The 21,827-nt window shown below is 46.4% G+C and overlaps 1 protein-coding gene across 1 annotated transcript in view; it reads left to right on the forward strand.

Annotated features, from left to right (window-relative positions):
• The first annotated feature begins 21,345 nt into the window (after positions 1 to 21,345).
• Positions 21,346 to 21,827, forward strand: part of TMEM131L (transmembrane 131 like) — a 139,627-nt gene continuing 139,145 nt past the window's right edge. The window contains exon 1 of the mRNA XM_028520060.1: positions 21,346 to 21,536. Within this exon, the coding sequence (XP_028375861.1) occupies positions 21,413 to 21,536 (124 nt within the window). The 5' untranslated portion in view covers positions 21,346 to 21,412. The remainder of the gene's footprint in view (positions 21,537 to 21,827) is intronic.

A 21,827-nucleotide genomic window follows, 5' to 3' on the forward strand; every position in this document is an offset into this window, starting at 1 on the left:
ACTAGATGCTGGAAAAGTCCCTTTGCACCTTAGGCCCCCGATTTTGTGGCTGGAGAAGGCGCCAGTTGTGTTACAGGCTACTGCCTGGGCTGGAATGCGATGAGGAGAGTGTTCCCAGGGTGGAATGTGGCCTGTTTGCATTTGGAAGAGGAATGAAGCTCCCATCCAACGCTGATGCTAATGCTTAAAAAAGAAGAAATTACAAACTGTCACTTTTTATGTGGTGTTCGTGGGGGAGGGAAAGAGGGTGGGAAAGCCGGGGGAAAGTACTATCTCCCAAGCTGTTACTTTATCAAGCGTTTAATCAATTCTTGCTCAGGGCTAATTGTCAGAAGACACTGTGCACTTCTACCCACAGCAGGCAGCTTGCAAACTGCAGGTGTGCTCCAGAAAGTCACTGTCGAGCTCCCAGTTGAGATGCAGAAGATATTTGCTACGAGCTAAGCCAAGTTTATGTCTTACCCTGTGTTTTGGGAACCAGACGTAGATGACACCATGTGAAAACGTCTAGAACAGAGCCAGCGTGGAGAACTGCCACGGGGCGAGGGCCTACACTTTAAAGGAAACATGTTTTAAATTGTGGTGAAATACACATACCATCAAGTTTACCGTTTTGACCATTTGTCACCGAAAGGTGACACAGATAGCATTAAGTGCATTCAGTTGTGTGGCCATCACTGCCTTCCATTTCCAGGACTTCAGACAGACTCCGTGTCCACCAAACCCCAGCTCCCGTCTGCCCCTCCCCGAGCCCCTGGCAACCACCCGCTCTCCTCTCTGTGTCCATGAGGGGACCATTCTGGGTACCTCACGTAAGTGTCCTTTTGTGACTGTCTTATTTAATTGAGTATAACGTTCATCTAGTAGCATGTGTGAGAATGTCCTTCCTTTTTAAAGCTGAATGGGTTCTATGCTTTTTAAGTGGGAGGCATGATCCAAAGAATCTCCTTTTTCTAAAAACGAAAATGTGTGTATATTCATGTCACTTTTTAAAAGCTGCCACAGAAGTGAGTACGTTTTTTTAGCATTTATTAAGTTGCAAAAGGAGGCTGGAACTGGACCTCTAGGTAGCGTTGTTCAAGGTCCTCTTAGTTTCTGGGAGGAGTTCTTTTTCATCACATAGACGAGAGACCAAATCCAGACCTTTCTCTCAGGGAGTGGAGTGGACAAGACTGACATTTAGCTCATCCTCAGTCCCTTTCATTCCTGCCTCCCTCCCCTTCTCCCTGCCCTGCCCCCCGGGGGACGGATTCCTGGGTAGAATACATGGGAGCAGAGTTCAGAGGAGGCTGCTTCTGCTGTCTCAAGTCAAACTCCTTATTCAGGAGTACCTTTCCTGGACCCAAATTTCAGATGCTTTAAATCTGAGTGTGGAGCTGGCTTCTGGTCTTTAGATAAAGTGACTTGAAGGAAACAACTTTTCTCCTCTCAGCTCTTACCATAATTTCACAAGTCTATGCCTTTTACCGAAATAAGATCTCTCTTTATCAGATGTAAAATTGCCACAAGGGTGGGCTGACCTTATTTCTCCAAAAGGAAAATGTCCTTTAAAAAAAAAATCCACTGCAGGGCGTCTGCTGTAATGGCGGACGGGAGGGCGAGATGGGTCTCACCTCACACATTGAAGTGACCAGCTGGCCCTGGAAATACTCTCCAAAACTCACTGGGCTCCGAGACTTCTGCTGTTGAACACACCACCGAGGCTGCCCCGGGAACTGTCAATCACCCATTGGCCCACCCAGTCACGCCCCGAGCAGAAGCCAAAGAAAACACGAGCCTTTACTTACAGCCAACACGCAGGTGATTCCCATGGAAATAACTCCAAAAAGGAAGTGGGAAGATGCTGTAGGTGTTAAGCTTTTTTAATTTCTTAAAGTTTTTTTTTTTTTTTGCTAAATTTTCTTTTGAGGGAATCCTTTCCTGTTTTTTACAAGTCATCATGAGTTGTTTTAATGAAACATTATTTTCTGGATGATTGAAACTAGTAAAGGCCTCCGTTTTCAAGCAAGGCAAGAAAAGCCAGTATTTCTTCCACTCCTCCAGCTCTCGGAAGGAAAGCATAGGGCATCCCGTAGTTTGACTTTGCAGATGAGTTGCCTGCGGATTGTCTCCAGAGTGAAGGGGGAAGGTCTGACTCCGGGAGTTAAGACAGGGAAGAGGACCTGGAAGGGGAAATTAGAATATAAATTCCTATGTTCAGGGACACGTTTGCCCAGCGTGAGAATGTCCCTCCTGACCGATTCCCCTGGCGTACCACTCCCCAGCCTTGATCAGAACTCTACGTAGAGGCCAGGTGACAATGGTCAGCCACTACATCCTGTCACTCGGTGTCTGGTTTCAAGTCCAAAGTCAATCTTTTAACAGTTTCCCTTTCCCCTTTTAAGAGCCCTTTGCTTCAAGAGTATACCGGAGTGTTAGAAAAATAGGCAAGTTCTTTTCAGTGCTGTGAAATAGGAATTTTCCTAAAAGTGACATTATTTAACAATTAGAAGCATGTTCTAGCATTATTTCATGGATTTGTGTATGTGTGTTTAAAATATAAATTACTACAAATTTGCCATTTTGGCCATTTTTAGGTGTCCAGTGGTGTTAAGTACATGTTATGTGTAAACTTTAAAGTCCTTGCCATTCTCAATACGGAGAGGCTCCTTCCTGCTTTTTGTATAAGCCACTATGGACAGTATTTAGAAACCTTTCATTTCTCTTCACTTTAAATTTTTAAAAGTGAGTGACTCTACCCCCTCTTTTTTAAAATAGAGATTCTAAAATGGAGTGGCTCAAAGACTGTGTCCTTTTTTCCACTGCTCCATTGCTCTTCCGTGACCTATGCCGTAAAGATCACTATTAGGTCCGACACTTTCCCTCCTGTAAGCTAAGTGATTTCAGTTTCTCTGTCTATTAATAGATGCCTTTGCCCACACTTCATAGTTGTTCTCACAGTGGTTCTTCTCTGAACCCTGTCCAAAGTTATTTATATCACGTTAGTTCTGAAATCTTGTAGTAGAGTGTCTGTAAACTCTAAGTGGTCACCAAGCGTGTGCAGCTCGTGCTCCTGGGTTGGAACCCCCTAGTGTGAGCAGGAGTTACTGCTGTGGTAGAGCTGTTGAGTTTTACCCTTTCTGTCCTGGGAACTTTCTCACTCTCCGCCCCTGTTCCTCTGCCACCTCAGGTCCAGTCATATGTTAACACCCCCAGACTAAGGAAAACACCCTTTAGTTCCTTTCTCTTGAAGCAGCAGGACAGTATGGCTTGAAAGTGGGGGTGTTGGACTTTATTTTCCAGAGCAGACTGATTTCCAATATCCTGAGACATGGTCATATCTCACGTCAGGTGGTTGGTTTGCTTCTTTTTCCAGCAAGTGTTGGTCAGACTATTAATGAAGGCTTAATGGAGGAAGAGGCACTGGGATGAGAACAAGGTCAGTGTCAAGGCCATTTTGGTGCCCACTGGTGCTTGTGCCCCATCCTGGCCTGGTCCTGTAAACGTGGGTTTTTACTGAGCAATTGTTGACTGGATAAATGGGTGAGAGGTGGGTAGGTTTTAGAGAGGTGACATTTTAGCTCCTAGTGAGCAGAGTACAAGGGGGCACTCCCCCCAAAAACCAGAATTATCTTCCGGAGGGCAGACCCCTTGTAGTGTATAGTCTTCCCCCACCAGGTGAGTGCTCTAAGAACCTACCTGTATCAGTGGACCAGCTGGCGTTGTTGTGAGAGGCTGTGTTTGGCTTTAGGGAATTTTTTTTGAAGACTCTTTCAGTGTGTTTGCCCATTTCATGATGGGTGATTTACGAGCATACCTGCCCACACCATGCTGAGTGTTCAGCAGTTTTTGACCAAAAAAAAAAAAAAAAAAAGGTTTGACTGTCATATTTACCCAATCTTGCCCTGAGCAACTTTTTTTTTGTTTCCCCAGGTGAAAAAAGCCCTCAAAGGGAAAGAGATGAAACAAAAAAATAGCAGAAGCACTAAAAGGCATCAGCATCAAAGAGTTCAAAAACTTCTGAGCAGTGGAAAAAGCATCTCTATAAGTGTATTGCTTCAAATGGAGAATACTTTAAAGGTGACTGAAGTTTAAACATGCAAGAATAAATACACAATGTCTTATACATAAATTCTGGTTTATTCTGGGGTTCCCCCTCATAATGCAAAAGTAGAAGCAAGAAGGTATGGTAAGTTAGAAGAGTAACTTTTGACCTAAGATGAGGGTATGGACCAAGCAGGGAAGATGCAGGCCTTTTTGGTTTTGAATGTGACTGTATTATCCAGGCTGTGACAACCTCAAATGATTAGCAGGTGGCTTGTAAGGATGGCATATCATCAGAATCCTAAACAAAAGTTAAGTAAAAGGAAAGAAAAAAAGAAAAATAATTTTCTTTGGTCTGCTCCTGCCTGCATTTCTGCATGCTTGTGACCCCAGTGGACATGACCCTAGTTGTTCAGTGTCTTCCTAATGCCCCCAGTCAGGCTGTACTCTGATTCACCCGCACCCAGAACAAGTCTGTCTTCCTTCGAAGTACACTTTGTCCTAAAAGTGTTCCTTTTAGCAAGGCACTTGACGTAAAGTTTCCAATTCCTCAGAACTGGAAAACCCTCAGATTACTTTGTCATATGCATATTTAAGCCACAGGCACAGACTACTTCCTAGTCAATACATGTTGCAACTTGGTTAAAATACTGTATTCTGAGTGTGAGTGACCACTAGGCGTCATTCTCCCAGGGAACATTTGTGTTTCAGGAGAGAGTCTCATTCATTTGAGTGAATCTGACTGATGCGCAGAGTTGGGACTCTTCTGGACTTCGGTCCATGTTCTCTCCCCGCCATCAGGCTGGAAACAGAGAAACAGCAACTTGGTTTCCCACTCGTGTTCCTGACACCATCTACAGGAAGCCACAGAAGATTCTGCAAGGGGAAAAGACATGCTAGAAATGTTCTAGAAAGTGTATCAGAGAAGTGATGTTTATTGTGGAGCTATGTGAGGACTCTAGGAAGTGAATGCTACTACTGCCCTTCCTGGTGCTCATTGCCATTTATGCTGAGCCCGGCGGGGACCCAGGTCGGCTCTGAGCTCGGGATTCCCGAGGAGCGCCACCTGGTTCTGAGACATGTGCCACGTGCTTAGGATGTACCAGGTGCTAGGGATACAAAAACCAGTAAATGGAAAAGGGATGATGACATCTACTTGAGGGTGACGCAGGTGAGGGGGTGACCAACTCTGCCTGGGGGGATATACACAGGAAGGTCGCCGACGCTGCCCGAGAGCGCGGGGCGAGGCTGCACTCACTGATGATGACTGCGGCTCACAGCGCTGGTCATCCGGCCGGGGTACCTAGAAAATCCACTGTGTATCAGCCTGCTTTTCCCACTCTAATGTTCCTTGAGGGCGGGGATTACCTGTGTCTGTTTTAGGGTAGCTTCCTATACTGCTTGGCATAGAGTGACCATTGCTATAATTATTTTTGAGAGAATAAATTTACCTTTTTTTTTGTCTTATAAGATGAGTAGCAATGCAAAGATAAGGGTGAGGGACTGCACATGAAGAGAGAACAGCAGGGCAGAAACACGGAACTGGGAAACTGAGTAGGACTTTCGAGGGATGTGGTTAGTTCATTCACGGAGTTTGGGGGGACTTGGGGCAAAGGATGGCAATAAAGGAGTGATGGAGGCGTGGCCAAAGATCAGAATGTGGAGGGCCTTGTGCGCGCCGCAGAGATTTTGGACTCAATTCCGTAGGCACTAGGAACACATTCAAAGTTTCAAAGGAGGGAACTAAGTCAGATTTGGAGGGATCACTGGCAGCAACACAGAGATCAACTGGGGTGAAGGGAGGTTAGAGGTAACCCTCGGTCCTTTTGTGAGCGGAGAATGCAGGGACAGACACTAAAGAGAAAATTCAGGGTCACTGTTATGAAGAGAGTAGGGTTGAAGATGACATCGAGGTTCTCGTTTGGTGTGAGCACTCTGCAGGGAACCAAGGCAGGAAATGCCAGAAGAGAACAGGGAAGGAGAGACGACTAATTCTATTTTGAGTATTTGGAGTCTGAGGAGCCTACGCATTCCCAGCGTGAGCCCGTGTGTGTGCAGTCAGTAATGTGGAGCCTGGGAGAGAAGCTGGGGCCAGAGGTATGGTGCGGGGTGTGGCGGCTGGAGTCACTTAATTGGATGAGAAACCCAGTTCACACGGAGAGAGAAGAGAAACAATGAGACCCAGGAGATGTGAAGGTTCCCTTCCCCCTTTTAGAAGTGTAACAACTTTCTCCCTTTTATAAAAATGTCTAAAAACCAACAACAGGCCTAAGTAAGTGGAAATGACACTCAATTTTTTCCCCCAAAAGTTCTTGAACTTCCAGCGCTGGAAGAGGTGAGCTGGCCCTTCCAGATTCAGAAGCGCTTCCCTGGGTTTTGACTGCTGTGCCCTCTGAGGTCATGCAAACGCTTTGTGCGGAGTCGGCTCGCCCAGGGGTTTACCAACAGCTCTTGAAGTGTCTGTACATGAAAGCCGGGTGCGGGAGCCAGCCCAACACAGCGCGAACAGCTTGAGTCAGAGCATCCAAACAATGGAGCTTTCAGAATCCTTTCATTGTGAACTGTCTTGAAACATCTGAAGACTTTGAGATGAGGAGAAGTCTGAACAGTTTCCAGGGGCGACCGGAGGAGGGGAACCCCAGGCGGGGAGAACAAGGTAGGGTCCAAAGGCCCAGGAGAGGCCCGGAACACGACAGCACTCATTCAGGTTGGGGTGTCGTTCTTGAGTGAATTCTTGACAAAGAAGATGAGTGAAAAGAATTAGAAGTTGAAGAATGTATAGAGAACAGATTGGTAGTTGGCCAGAGGTGGGGGGTGGGCAGGGGGTGACTTGGGTGATAGTGGGCCAAAGGCTACAACCCTCCAGTTATAAGATAAGTGCGTCCTGGGGCTGTAACATCCGGTACGGTGACTATAGTTAATGACACTGTATTGCACATTTGAAAGTTGCTAAGAGAGTAGCTCTTAAAAGTTCTCATCCCAAGAAAAGAATCTGTAACTACATGAGATGGTGGATGTTGACTAGACGTACCGTGGTGACATTTCACAGTACACACAAGCACTGAATTACGATGGTGTGCGACTGAAGTTCATATGTCATATGTCAATGACATCTCATTAAAACCAGAGAAGGATTGAGCAACAATCAAATAATTATTTAAAATAAAAAATATTTTATTCACAAGAAAAGTTAGAGAAGGAAGTTGAATATAAGCATTTTAGGAAAATAGTTTTTCAGGGAACACACTCGGCAGTGGTCCCATGAATAAGAGCATTTGATTAAAGTAAATCATTACAGGTAGCACCTTAAAGACACTAGCAGCAGTGTGTTGCCGGGGATGTGATTGGGGTGGACTTTCTGGGGCATATAAAACATGAACTAGCCTTTAGTGTTGGGCAGAGAGGAAAGGAAAGAGGTGGATTATTACCAGCAGGAGAATGATGTGAGCACGTAAGAACCAGCTTGTGTATAAACTGGAATGACAACTGGAATGACACAGTGGCTATTTTTGCAAGTTCATCATCTTTTTAAGACAAGGAAAAACAGATTTGTGCATGAGTTGGCAATTTCATTTTATGATCATCTCAGTCGATGGCAACTCCACGCTTCTGGTGGCTCAGGTCCAAAACATTGGAATCATTCTTGGCTCCTTTGTCTAATTTGTTTCACACCCCACATCTGATCTGTGTCAAGAAAGCATATCTTAGTCCCTCCACTGCTGACGCCTGCCCTAAGTTGCTGTGATTCCGGGCTAGATTACAACATTAGCCTCCGTTTGGTTCATCCTTTCCCTTGTGCAGTCTGCTCTCAACACTGCAGCCAAAGGTCTTTCCCGAAATGCACTCTGCTTAAAGCCCCTTGTGCCTCCCCATCTTTCTGTGAAGTACAAGCACCTTTCAAAGCTGGCCACTGCCCAGGAGACACGGTACAATCTGCCTCACATGCATTTCGCTCTTTGTCTCCGATCTCACCTTCCACACATCCCCTCTGGCACTGCTCCGGCCAGACCGGCCTGCCGTGGGCACACCCCTGCCTTGGGGCTCTGGCTGTACTCTGCCTGGAATGCTCTCCCCTGAGAAGACCTGCAAGGCGACTCCTGTTATCTCTCCAGTGAGGCCTACCTTCACTTCGCTATTTAAAATTGCATCCGTTCCCGTCTGCCACTTGCATGTCCCATCCCCTCCTCAAAGTTAGGCAGGGGAAACTTCTCCAGCCTGTCTGCCAGTGGTTCTTAAATATTTTCATCTCACAATGAAGTAGAGTAGACCTGCTTCCTTCCAGAGAGTTCCAATTTCCAGCCTGGGACTTAGGTCAATGAATCTGAGTGCTTGGGTCAGTGGCTTTTCCAGCAAAGTGCTGACCTGGGTATCTGTAGTCACAGAACAAGTAGAAACGAACACAGGAGAGCATTACTTAAGAGCGGTTTCGAATACATAGACTTAGGTCTGGATATTTAAGAAGAATCCACCATTATTGTTATAAAATTTAAATCCAATTTTAAAGCCATTATCCCTAGTTTGGCTTTTCAGGAAATGAAAACACCTATTATACTTAAACTTGAAGTCTTCTTACCTGTTATAATCCTATACCTTGCCTCCCCCAACCAGACACAATTATACCTTTTTAAAATTATATAAAGGCTAGAGTTCCTTTATTTTGATAACATGCTTTCTTCCTTCAAACATTATTTTTTTTCATCAAAGGTTTTAAATTAGCTAGATCAAGCAAATCAACTTACAAATGTATAGTAAAATCTTTCAGCGCAGACAAGAAAGGACCAATGAGGAAATGAGTCACAGGCCTGGAGGCCTCCGGGAGGTCTCCGGGGCTCCTCCCTTTGCGGTGGCAGGCCCGGAGCCCCAGAGGGTGTCAGTCGTGTCGCTGATGGACCGTGAGCTGGCCCTGGCAGCCAGCCCTCTGGAAGGCTCCTGGAATAAGGCCTTCATTATCCCAGATCGACTTGAAAATAACTGGAGTCATAATGCAATTTTATTTATTAGTTAGCCCTGGCTAATGCATCTGGGGAAAACCAGGCCACACCACCCCTTCGTTTTGCTAGCACTCTTCCATATATAATGAGATTTAATTAGAAAATATACAGAACCCTCTTCTATAAAACTTGAGTACTTGCTCTGGCAATTTACCTTCTGGCGTTCACCCACTTGTCACAGAGCAGTAACCCCCTGTTCCTGCGTGCGCATGTGGGGCTGTTTCTTCGGGTCTAATGAGGAAGTGTTGGATCAGAGAAGCATGGGCTGGGCTAATGTTCAAGAGCGAGGGGACAATAGAGACCTTGTCAGGTGTAATTATTGGAATGAAATGGTATCACCATGGTAACCAAGATGGGGCTCTTCAGGCACTTTGGGGCTGGGGACTTCCAAGGAGATTCAACCAACCCCCCTGTTTTTCTCCACAGTGTTCCCAGTGGCCAGTTGCTAGTGACACTCTTTTCTCCCCACTCTCACTCCCAGTCCTTAATAGTCACAAAAATAAACACCAGTTCGCTACTCTATACACTTGTTTCAAATGAGGAAAAAACTGATAGTGACTTGGGTCCTCAACACGCGATGGCACAGAACTGAAAATGCATGCCCATTGCTTGTATCGCCTTCTGTGCTGGGGGTCTATTTCTGGAGTAACTGCAGAGACCTTGCAACTGTTTTGATAGCATTTGAAATCCTAGACTTCTACCCCCATGAGACAATCATAGTCAGACTGCTTGTGTCTCTCACCAGTTGAATGAGACACACTTTATTATCTTAAAAGAGAGTTCCCTTCCATCGTACTCTATTTCCTGTTAACCGGCCTTCAACAAGAGATTGGAAGTGACATTCACAATGGAGGGGACTGGGGATCTTCAAGATAAGTCTATTGTCACCAAGGTATTGAGATTTTGTAGATGGTTCTATGTCTTCAGAACAAAACCCTTTCTAAGAATCAAAAATATTTAGCAAACGTATTCATGCATACACAAAACTAGAAGGGGAAGCATGGCATATTTCTTTTTTACAACCGAGGTCCCAGGCCTTGGATATTTGGAATGCAGCCTGTGCCCTCTTGGCAGGGAGCTGGAGTCAATTTACAGCGTGTGATATGATAACACATGTTCTGGATCCGAGGCAGGGGAATGTTTGGAGCCGTAATTCTGTCTGTCTCCCCATTAGCAGGAAGCCTTGCTAAACTCACAGCTGGAGAAGTGCCTAAAAACAACCAGGCGCTGTGTGTGTGTATGTGTGTGTGTGTGTGTGTGTTTGTGTGTGTGTGTTTAAAAAGGCAACCCAAAACCCAGCCCCAGGGAGAAATGCTAAATGAAGTACATGAAGGCCATCAAAAATGAACTGTCATCACACAGATCAACTGGTATCTAGTCAAGACGATGACCTTTCTGGGCTAGAAGTGCTGCTATCTGTCGGCATCTGGGGCTGCTGGTACAGGTGATGTTTAACGAGAGTGGAGAAAGAAAGCGATACTAGGCTCTTCGGCTGGGAGAAGAAAATCAAATGGAAAGTGATCATTTTAATAAGGCACGAGGTGGGGTGTACAAGACTCCCACAACGGGAGTTGAAACCTGATATCCCTGAGGCACCAGGGAGAAGCCGACTCTTGGCCCTGGTGAGCTGCGCAGTGAGGAAACATGTAAGTGCGTGTGAGTGCAAGCATGCAGCCAGCGTCGTTCTGTAGGCTTCATGAAGCCAAGTACTAAGCTTAGGCAAGAAAGATCAAATGCTGCTCTTTGAAAAGATGTAAATTATTTGCTCGCTGAGCTCAGCAGAAAGAACGATTTATGTAATGCAGCCCTACTTTTCTGTTTCTCTCGTCTTAAAGTCTGTGGTGCTCTGTAACCTTTCCCCCTCATCCTTCATAGATGGATACAGTGCTTGCACGTAGAATGAATGAATGAATGAATGGCCACGTGATTTAAAATATTCAGACTACTAAAATCACTGAGCCAATTGATTTGTTGTGGTTGTTTCGGTGTTTTTGGACTGTTTCACTGGTTCACAACATGATCATTTGATTATGGCTGGCTTGTAGATCACCAAAGGTCTACTGAAAAGAGCTGACCTGGTTAGGTGGTCCAGGTAAAATGATAGCTCCAAACAGGAAAGACATTATGGTTTTACCATCATTTGTTCCGAATCGGAATGATAAGAACTTATAAAACTGTTTCTTGATTTAGGGTCATAGTTAAAGAACACGCTGGCTAACTTTGCTTTCTAGAGCGAAGCTCTAGTGTCCAGGGCAAGTGTTTATAAAGCACCTCTCAACTGGCAGAGCGCTTCTACACACATCATTTTATCTAATCCTCCCGGCCTCTCACCTTTCTGTTTGAAGATACCATCTGGGCTCCTTCAGAGATGAGCTGAAGCTTTTGGTCTGAACAATTGAGCAACATTCTCCCGAAGTCTTGTCTTATTTCAACTTCCTCTGGCAACAAGAAAGACTGTCTTAGCCATTTCCTGCCCAGAGCCCTGCTCGGTTGGAGCCCCTGGCCTGCGCACCCGCTTCCTGCCTCATAGGTGTCTTTAGTTATCTGCGCACTTGAAAAGCACAGCCAGAAGTCCAGTCACCGATGCCTCCTCCCGTGCAGACAGCCACCTCCGCTCCCCTTCTGTCTGATGGCCCGCTCTGCGGTTGTCTAGTGAGGGCCCCATTAAAGTTAAACCGCTTGCGAGTTTTCCCCTTGGGATTGAAAATTTTAAGTCAACGTTTTTCTACTTGATAGAAAAATGCATGAAGTGCTATTTTAGAGAGTTTTCTATTTGATAGAAAAATTGTCAATGACTATGGCTTCCCAAGTGTTTTGGGTCTCAGTTCAACACACGTGTTCCGCGTTCATCCTGGCGCTCACACACCTGTCTCTTTCATGAACTCCATGGTCTACCCAAGGGCAACACTCTCCTCCACCCTTGGATTATCTTGATTTGCACTTCTAAGTGGGCTGATCTACCACCATGACATTTCAGGACTGAGACACTCTTTAACACACAGCCACAGTAGTTTCTAGGGGGTGTGGGATGGGTAGTTTCTTCAGATCTGTGGGGCTGATGCAGAAGAATTTACCTACCCGTGGTGGCTGGGGGGAGTGTGTCTTCATTGCTTCCAGCAAAGTTGCTGCTACTGCTCTTGTCTAGATGCGTCTTTCCTCACACACAGGTGGTTACCGGAGTCTCTAACCAATTTACCAAACTTCCACTCTCCAAGTCATTTACCCACAACTTCCAGTTTAATGTGCTCACAGTGGAAATGGGGCCCCAGGGAGGTGGCCTAGGCCACACAGCCGGCTAGGAGGCACCTAGGACTCCCGAGTATCACACAGTGCTCTTTCTCCCGCATCTTGCACCTCCCACTACTTGCTGGGAATCCAGACATCTCAGAAGAGCTCTGTTGGATGTTGGAGGCTTTCCTTACAGCTCCCTGGCTGCGGTAGCAGTGCCCTCTGCAGAAGGGTCACACACCCGCTGTCACTGTCTGTGATTCTGCCCCTTTGCACCATCCCCCCCCCCCCCCCCAACAGCACGGATCCTTGGGCCTCACAGCCCTGCTCCAGTTTGGGATGCTCCTGCTGTTATCTCCCTGCTGTTGTTGGCTGCTGCCTCGCCTCAGGTTGTGTTCCATGCCTTCTCTTTGCCTCCCGCGTGGTTTCTCTTCCTGAGCAATAGGACCGGCTGCCCTGTGTGGCTGCTGTGGCCAAGGGTCCAGGACCCTTGAAAGTTGCATGTAACTAATAGACTGCTGGTGGAGGCCCCCCTTGATCACGTGCCTGCTGCTTCCTTCCTGAGAGAGGTGTATAGCAGGCCAATGTTTTTTAGCGTGACAGAGTCAGATATCATGGTTTGTACTCTCTCTCTCTCTCTCTCTCTCTCTCTCACACACACACACACACACACACACACACACACACACACACAGCAGTCTGCGTTGCAGCAAAACACATCCCAGTAACCCACCCACAAGCACACCCTGTGGAGCCAGACTGCCCAGGGCTGAATTCTGGCTCCACCACTGAGTTCTGTGGCCTTGGAAAGTTACTTAGCCTCCATCTATAAAGTGTTTGCTCCTTTACGGCTCCTCCTAGAAGTGGCGGGGAGATGATAGGGGGAGAAAGAGATCAGATCTCCCCAGAGATGTGCCTTTCTCAATTGGTGGTCTGCTTTATTTTGCAGTTGGAGGAAAAGTACGGAAGCCCTACATGGCCCCAGGAGTCTGGAGTTTGAATGTGTCTAAATGGAAGAACGGAAATGGGGGCATTTTCACAAGGTGGGGACGTTAGTCTCACTTTGGCCTGGCATGACTCGACAGTGGAAGCACTGCGTGGGCCATCCCCTGTGTCGCGTCCCATCCCCTGTGTCTCGTCCCATCCCCTGTGCCGTGTGCCCACAGTGCCCCTACAAACTCAGTTACCTTCTTCGCCTCCTCATTTTGTTTTTCTTAATAGAGGAAACAACAACCATAACAAACACCATTATGAAGCATTTACTATGTGTCAGGCAGCATTTATAATTTGCCACAACTCATGAGGGAGACTACTATTACCTCCATTTACAGGTGAGAGACTTAGGCACAGAGAAGCTGAGTGACTTGCAGATTACTGATCAGACACGAGATTCTACCAACCTTGCACTTGGCCAGGGGGCCCCAGGCTGGCAGCCCAGGTCTCACCTGAGGAAAGAACATACTCCCCGTTATCACTTCTTCTCCATAACATCTGGCTCCCTGCTGCTGACCGGGCAGTTTTTTATTTGAACTTCAAGTGCCAAACTTAACACAGCTGTAATCTGAAAGCACGCCGGTTCAGGAAGCTGCAAAGTTGCTTTACTCAGTGGATTCTGAAGCAGTAAGAAATGAACAAAAAATGTTCAGGCTTCCTGCTTTCGAGCTATCAGGTCTGGACAGAAAATCATTCAACGTTAGACATGGCAAGGACCTTAGTGGTCATATCATTTTATGGTTTCATTTTATAGGCAAGAACAAAGGCCCAGGGAGGCGAAGTGCTTTGTTCAAGCTCATGAAACATATTTTCCAAAAACAGCATTTACCGTGTTTAGATGGGTAAGTTAGATACATGTCATCAAAATACTAGTATCAGGATCCTAATTATGGAAATTGACATATAGTATTAGTTTGGTGACTTAATTCATATCATAGAACACGGTTACCTCACTTAGATAAACCCATCTCTACCACGGGCCATTGTTTCTGGAACCAGGACACATTCCGGGACCAGGCACTGGTTATGCAGTAGTGACACCCTCTTAAAAACAACCAGCAATCTTGGTGTCACGATGGCGTTTATCCAAGTGTTTCCAGTTTCGGGGTGCTGTGCATGCATTTCTAATGGTCGCCGGCACAGCAGTGGCCAGCATCACTCTTCCAGGCATCTGAGGGTAAAGGCGGTATTGCCCTAGTGGTCAAAGCCTGGGTTTGAATTCCAGCTCTGAGCCTTACTGGCTTTTGACCTTGAGAATTTACAGCTTAGCTATCCGTGCCTCAACTTTTCCATCTGTAAAAGAGGGATACAAATAGTACCCATAGGTTTATTGCAAGGATTAAATGTCTGCTATATGCAGAGCACTTAGGACAGGGCTTAGCATGTCATAAGTGCTGGTAAGGGGGTTCTCTGTCACTGTTGGTGGAAGAGGAAGCTGAATTACAGTGGAATCACCTCAGACTATTTCATGGAGCTGAAAAAGTACTTAGGATTTCTGCTTCCCAGACTAAGGCCAGGCCTTGCTTTATAGCTTGAGTGGGACCTTAAAAAAACAGTTTTTCCAAGATCATTTACCAAGAAATTGACTTAATTTACAGAATTGCAATCCTTGCCAACCTTCTGAAGTCTACTTCTGTACCTTTTCCAAAAACAAGTAAGAAAGCAAGCCAGCGCGGAAGAGAAAAATAAATTCTACTCCGTAGTCTGCATTTTGCATTCCCAAGTAGGAAATTTTACTAAGTACAAACCAGTAAGTTAATGCAGTCACCACCTAAGAGGTTTGCACAGGTAGCTTCCCCAAGCAGACTATAAGCTAGGCTGTTCGATAGTCAGTACACGGGCAAGGCCTGCAGGTCCGAAAGTGTGGAAACTCAAAAGAAAAAATGAGACTTTACTAGATGTCACATTGACCTTAGTTTGTCACCTGGGAGCGTGTATGGGTAAGGTCTATTTTGCAGCTCCATATAATAGTAACTCATTTGTCATGACTATAGCTGGAGTTTTCATAGACGTTTTCCTAACCTTCCTGTGAGCATCCTAAAATAAGTAGAATTAAAACATGGAAAAGTGGAAGTTCCCAAGTGAATTCTTGCTTCTTCTTCTTCAGAGACGGTACAGGGCAGTGGAATTGCTGTCTAGCTTTAACTCAAGATTAATAATGGATCCCTCTCAATCTCAGTTTCTAACCTGTGAAGTAAGGATGACAAGACTAATCCTTCTGTGTTTTTACAGGAGCGGTGCATGGAAAGCAGGCGCCCAGTGACTGTTGGTTCCCCCTTCTCCTTACAACAACAGAAACAGCAGAAGGTGCCCCTCTGAGGGGACACAGTGCCCGGGTATGTGGTTTGGCCACTGGTCAGTGCGAGATCAATAGGAGGCCCTTCCTCCTCCAGGCATCCGCAAGCCGGGGCAGCTTAGTGAGGCAGCTGGACTGCTGTCTCTACGCCTTGGGAGCTCCATGCACAACCACCGGTGGCAGTTCTGTGTAAATGATAAGCAGGAGCTGGAGGTGACGCTCAGGACAAAGCTTTCCAGGTAGAGAAAACAGCAAGGCAGGCCCCGAGATGGGGGGCATGCCTGGTGGGCTTGGGGAATGTGAAGGACATTGGATTGAAGAACAGTTATCAAAGGGAAGGACTGCTAGAAGGTGTGTTTGGAGAGATTGGATTGTGTCCTAATTTTATGGAAATCCACTAAAGAGTTTTATACATAATCTGAATTCTATCTTTAAAAGGTCATTCTGCCATTATTCCAGCAGGATGTGAGGGGTGAGAGTGGAAGCAGGGAGACCAGGAAAAGATAGTTGTAGGAGGCTATGTCAGGGACGGGGCGCTTCCACGGGGCCGTGATGGAGAAGGGACCCGTCCGGGGAATGGTCTGGAGGTGAGCAGCACAGAACTTCTCAATAGATTTAAAGGGTGCAAAGAGAAGAGGGATTAAATGAGACTCTCTGGTTTTTGGCTTGAGCAGGTGGGTAGATGGTACTGCCACGGACTGGAAGTTAGGCATGTGCAGGTTTGGATAGGTGGAGTCAGGAGTTTTGGATAGCTGGGTTTGGGATTCTTATTAGATATTCAAGTGGAGGTGGAAAGTAGGCATTGGATCTAGGAGTGTGGGACTCCAGGTCAAGGCTACAGTTTTCACTTGGAACTCATCAGCTTATAGATATCATTACTGTTGGAAGCCACGGGTCTGGACGAGCTCATTCAGCGAGAAAGTGTAGAGCAGCCAGGACCAAGCCCTGCGATGCTCTTACTTTTCAAGGTTGGGCGTAGGAGGAAGAGGCTGCAAAGCAAATTGAGAAGATGGGGGAAAGCCCACAGATGGTACCCAGAGCTGTCCGTCACCTATGCCAGGAGCGCCACCACACAGCCTGAAGGTGATGGCCCTGGTGATAGCACCATCCTTTCAAGAATTAACTAATTTGCTAACTGACAAGCACTGTTTCTCTGCAGCTGCCTCTCTAGCATTTACTTTTGTTCCTTTTACCTATTTTTGCTAATTTTATATAACGTTGTGCATAATAGTTGTGGTTTGCACTTGTAAATAAGTCAAGTACTAGTTTGCCACTTTTCCCCTGTTATATGGCATCCTGTTAATGTCTTTGAGGCCGGCTATTGTTAAGCATGATTGTTTAATTTCATTGTTCTTTTGGTTGACTTTTTTCTTACTTTCCCTTGGGATTGTTTTTGGCTATATGGAACAGAAAACCTGACTGTGGTAAGGAGGGCTTGCTTTTGCTGACAAAACGAGATATCTCAAGTCAGATAATCTAGCGGTTCCCTAATTCTATCAGGAATCCAGACTCACTCTGCCATTTCAATCCACCACCCTCCATGCAGGGCCCTTTCCCTCAGACGTGCCTGGTGGCCGCAGGTCTCTGGGCGTCCGCCTGTATCCCAGCAGGAAGGAGGACACAGAGAAGACCCGTCCCAGCTGAATCTGTTCTTTTTCATTAGGAAAACAAGAGCTTTCTTTGAAGTCATGTTGGTTAAGGGCTGCTTATATCTCTTTGACCAGAACTAGGCCAAATAGCCATGCCAAGTTGCAAGGGAAAACGAGAAGGTGACTCTTCATTGTTTTATTCGTGTGTTGTTCATCCACTCATGTTTGGACAGTTAGCAGGACTCGAGGCATCCTGTGCATGTCACCTTCGAGCCTCCCTTTAAACAATTCTTGTCTTTAACTTTTTAAGAAGTTAGTTCTCAAAAACTGTTGAACAACTTAACTTTAATTGATACATGGTAACATTAACCCTTTGCAATGTACAGTTATTTGAATTTTGAAAAAAAAAAACAAAGTTGACTATTTTTAACTGTGAATACTGATGCTCCCCAAATTGCTTGATGTTTCCATAGTGGACAAGGACAATTATTTCTTAAAAAGATTTATTTATTTATTATTTTTTTAAACTTTCTTATTTATTTATTTTTAGACAGATGGGACAGGAGGGGGAAGAGATGGAGAGAAACATCACTGTGTGGTTGCCTCTCATGCGCCCCCTCCTGGGGACCTGGCCCACAACCCAGGCATGCGCCCTGACGGGCATGTGCCCTGCAGCACTCAATACACTGAGCTGCACCAGCCAGGGCAGAAAAGGACAATTGTTTCACACAATGGACTAGTTTGAGAAAGAAGAGAGTCCTTATCGAATGCACCTAATCGGGGCTTCCCGAGATGAGATGGAATGGAATAACGTTCTAAAAATAAGGGTCCCCTGAGTCAAGGGGGCAGTTTGCATCTCAAGAGTACCTGACCTTAACCATTAGGTTTCTATTGGGCTCGAAAACCATCTCCTCTGGGCAAGGATAAGGCTTGGATCCCAGCACGATGGTGGGGTGGTTTGACGAAAAACAAGGTTTTGTTGTCACGATTGGGGTGAGGCTCAAAAGGGAGGGATAGATAAGCCAGCAAACAGCTGTGACATGTACTTGTTCATTAATCATTTCCATTTCCAGCCTGTCTGAATGATAAATGACATGATAATAAATGACAACATGGAAATTCAAGTAATAATTATCAGCATAAAATTTACCATATTAATGCAAAGTCTGACATGGCCCCGCAATGTAAATATGTGATAATTTCATCACTAGCATTTACTGAGCACCTGCATCAGATGTTTACCATATATTATCTCATTTAATCAACCACTTGTGACCTGGTGTGTTGAATCTGCTCTGGGTTAGAGATAGGTGATGTGGGCTTGACACTTCACTGTCAATTTTATGCAGAATGTGTTAAGATGTAAGTCACTTTACAGACTTGCTTGGTTTTCATCTGTAAGAACAGATCTTGCTGGTGTGGCTCAATGGATTGAGTGCTGGCCTGTGAACCAAAGGGTGGCTGGTTCAATTCCCAGTCTGGGCACACATCTGGATTTCGGGCCAGGTCCCCCCCCAGTAGGTGAGAGGCAACCACACATTGATGTTTCTCTCTATCTTTTTCTTCCTCCCTCCCCCTCTCTCTAAAAATTAAATAAATAAACTCTTTAAAAGAAAAAAGAACAAGGGTAAAGTAAGTCACAAGCATGGTCAACATCTTTTATATTTCAAAATAAGTGTAGACGGTCAATTTTAGGTGTGTTTCTTTAAAACATTTAAACTTACATGGACCTACTTTAAAATTGATATACTCTTGTACTTCTTCCTTGCTTTACTCTTATGTATATAATTTAACTATAAAGGGCATTCATATTTACATTAATTTTTTTCAGTTACCATTATATCACATATACTTCTCCATAACTCTGCCACTATAACTTGGTGTTTCTCCTCTTTTCTGGGCTTTCCTTTCTTCTGTAAAGTGAGGCATCGGGGCCATTATTCAGTAGCCCACATTTTCCAGCTCTAGTATCTCAAGACAACAAAATATCGACTCTCTACAGGGGAACAATGGAAATATAGAACAAATGACATAGGAGTCTTCTCCGGAGAACAAGTTTACTTTAAAACAGGGATGCTGCTTAATGGGCCGTAACTTTCCTGTTGTTCATGAGTCAGCATGAATAATACCTCCAGAGAAGGCTCAGGAGGTCAGATTTATCTAAGAAGACAGCTGTGTAATCCTGTATCCCTCTCCAGCCCCTTGGCACTGCAGATACATGTTTCTGGCTTTTTGAACATCAGTCAAATAGCATTACCCACTTTGTAAAGTCCGCGAGACCACATCTTGAAAAATCAAGCTGGCTTTCTTAAAGCCTTTGGTAGAACAAAATAGAGCTGTATTGATACGTGATCCACAGCTATTTTTCTCTGTATTTAAGGCATTTCCATTGATTCTGTGATACTGGTTGGTGTGGGAAAGACTTGTACTAAAAAATTAAAGTTGTTTAAAACTTAGTAAAAAAAGTTTTGCGCCACGACTTTTTATACCTATTAGGCTATCACTCTTTTTTTTTGCTTGCTCTCCTCTCTAAATAGAATAGTCATAAGAGGACTTCAAAATACATAATGTAAATAAGGAGGCCAATGAGAGAACTTTCATTTAAAAACAAACTTTGAAGGTGCAGTTACTGCCTTATTGGGCTGTGCAAGTATTCTCATCATAAGGGGCCCCCCTAACACCATGGAGAACCTTCAGGGCCCAAGGGCAAATACAAACCTAGAGAAGTGACAGGAAGAGAAGAAAGGGCCTGGAGATCCTTGTTAAGAAAATAAACAGGCTGGCGGGGAATCTTGGAAAAAGGCAAGAAACAGAGAGAATACTCAAAGCGTGCAGGTTGGATAATGCAGTGACTTTTTTTTCACACCAAGGACTTACATTTCTGCTAATCTTCTTAAACATTAAGTTCTGGCCAAGCAATTAGGCAATTTAACCTTATTTAGAGTTTTGTTCAGACGCAGCATGAGACTGGGTGTGTAGTACTGTGTTATGTCCTGAGGAGAGAGAGGGTTCGTAATTGATTTAGTCCTCCGGCATCTGTCCTGCTATTCGACCACGGCTTTTCCATTGTCTAGACTGTAAGGCACCAGAGGCAATTAAGTAGAGGATCAATGTGAGCAGACAGGTGTGCCCCAGTCACTTCCCCTCTTTACACCGCTCATAGTCTCTGAGTTTCATACAAGCTGCTCTGGAAACAGCAAATTAATGAAAAACAAAACAAAAGTGAAGATTGCCAGCACTTTCCCCCTGGAAAGGTGATGCAAATCGATTCCTGAATAAACCCTTGCATGGTGGTATTAACTTTAAAGAGATCTCAGATCTGAGACGTAGTTTTCTGTTCTAAGCATCAAAAATGGGGCTAGGAAATAGATACCCAAGTATTGCTTCTATTATCCTGTTAATGTAAGAAACAATAAACTTACCACGTCCTCGACCCCCACCATGTTACAGAAGAGGCTGGCTGAATTTTGCAACAGGACTCCGAAGGGGAGAATTGGCAAGATCTTTGAAGCTAGAAATCCCCTAGGAAGAGGCTTCCCCACCTGTCACAACCTGGACCGTCTCCACCGAGGGCGCCGGGGACACCACCGCCACGCGGCGCTGAGGTCAGCCTCTCCGGTCTTGGGAGAGCTCTTTTTATTCTAAATTACAGACTTTGCAGCCACCGGATATCCTCGCTGCAGAACTGGCAGTAGCCATGTGGCTGCAGTCGCGTTTCCTGACAACCACTGCATTATTTCCACTAATATCCTGTCTCAGGCCTCTCGCTGGGCGACTCTTCACTCCCACCACCCACCGCCACTCCCCTGCGGATGGGTACCAACTCGACTGTGGCCCCTGTGCCCAAACAAAGCGGACCGCCATCCCCCTCCAAAAGTTGTTGAAATCACACTTGGCGACAGTGGCTTGGTTGTTCCTCTCGACAGCTCTAAGTCACAGCCGCATAAATTGCTTGCACCCGGTAGATTTCGGCAGACCGCAGCCCTGTGCTCCGTGCAGGGGTGGGGCGCCGGCAGCCGAGGCGTTCTCATTGTCCACGTTCCCCGCACCCCGCGGCGTTCCGTCCCCCCCCCAACCCCCCCGCCCGCCCCCCTATCTGTGGCACACACGCGCGCAGGGCGAGCGGCGCGCCCGGGGCTGGAGCTGCTGCAGCAGCTGCCGCGGCGGGGGCGGGGCGGGGGCAGCGGGGCGGGCCCCGGCGGGCGGCGGGGGCGGGCCCGGGGCGAGGCAGCCCGGGCGCCAGCGAGCGAGCGGCGAACGCGGCGAGCAGCAAGAGGAACAGGAGCAGCAGCATGGCGGGGCTCCGACGCCCGCAGCCCGGCTGCTACAGCCGCACCGCCGCGGCCGTGAACCTCCTGCTAGGCGTCTTCCAGGTCCTCCTGCCCTGCTGTCGCCCGGGAGGGGCGCAGGGACAAGGTCAGCCTCGCGCCGCTCTGCTAGCTTTCCCTCTTCACCCTGCCCCCCCCCCTCCCCTTTCTTTTAGGGAACTGCTGAAATCTATTACAGGGCAAGGGGAGGAAAGGGAAAGGGACAGGAGGAGGAAGGAAAGCGATTGCAATTCTTGGCTGATAACATTTTCTAACCGCAGCGTCCCCTCTCGCGCCCCCCGCCCCCATGCAAACAGAAAGCTGGGAAGTCGCGGGGCTCGGGGACCGCAGCACGGACCGCTAGCCGCGCGCGCCCCAGAGCCTTTGTGAGCGGCCCCCT

Source organism: Phyllostomus discolor, chromosome 8 (assembly GCF_004126475.2).
Source record: "Phyllostomus discolor isolate MPI-MPIP mPhyDis1 chromosome 8, mPhyDis1.pri.v3, whole genome shotgun sequence".
NCBI lineage: Eukaryota > Metazoa > Chordata > Mammalia > Chiroptera > Phyllostomidae > Phyllostomus > Phyllostomus discolor.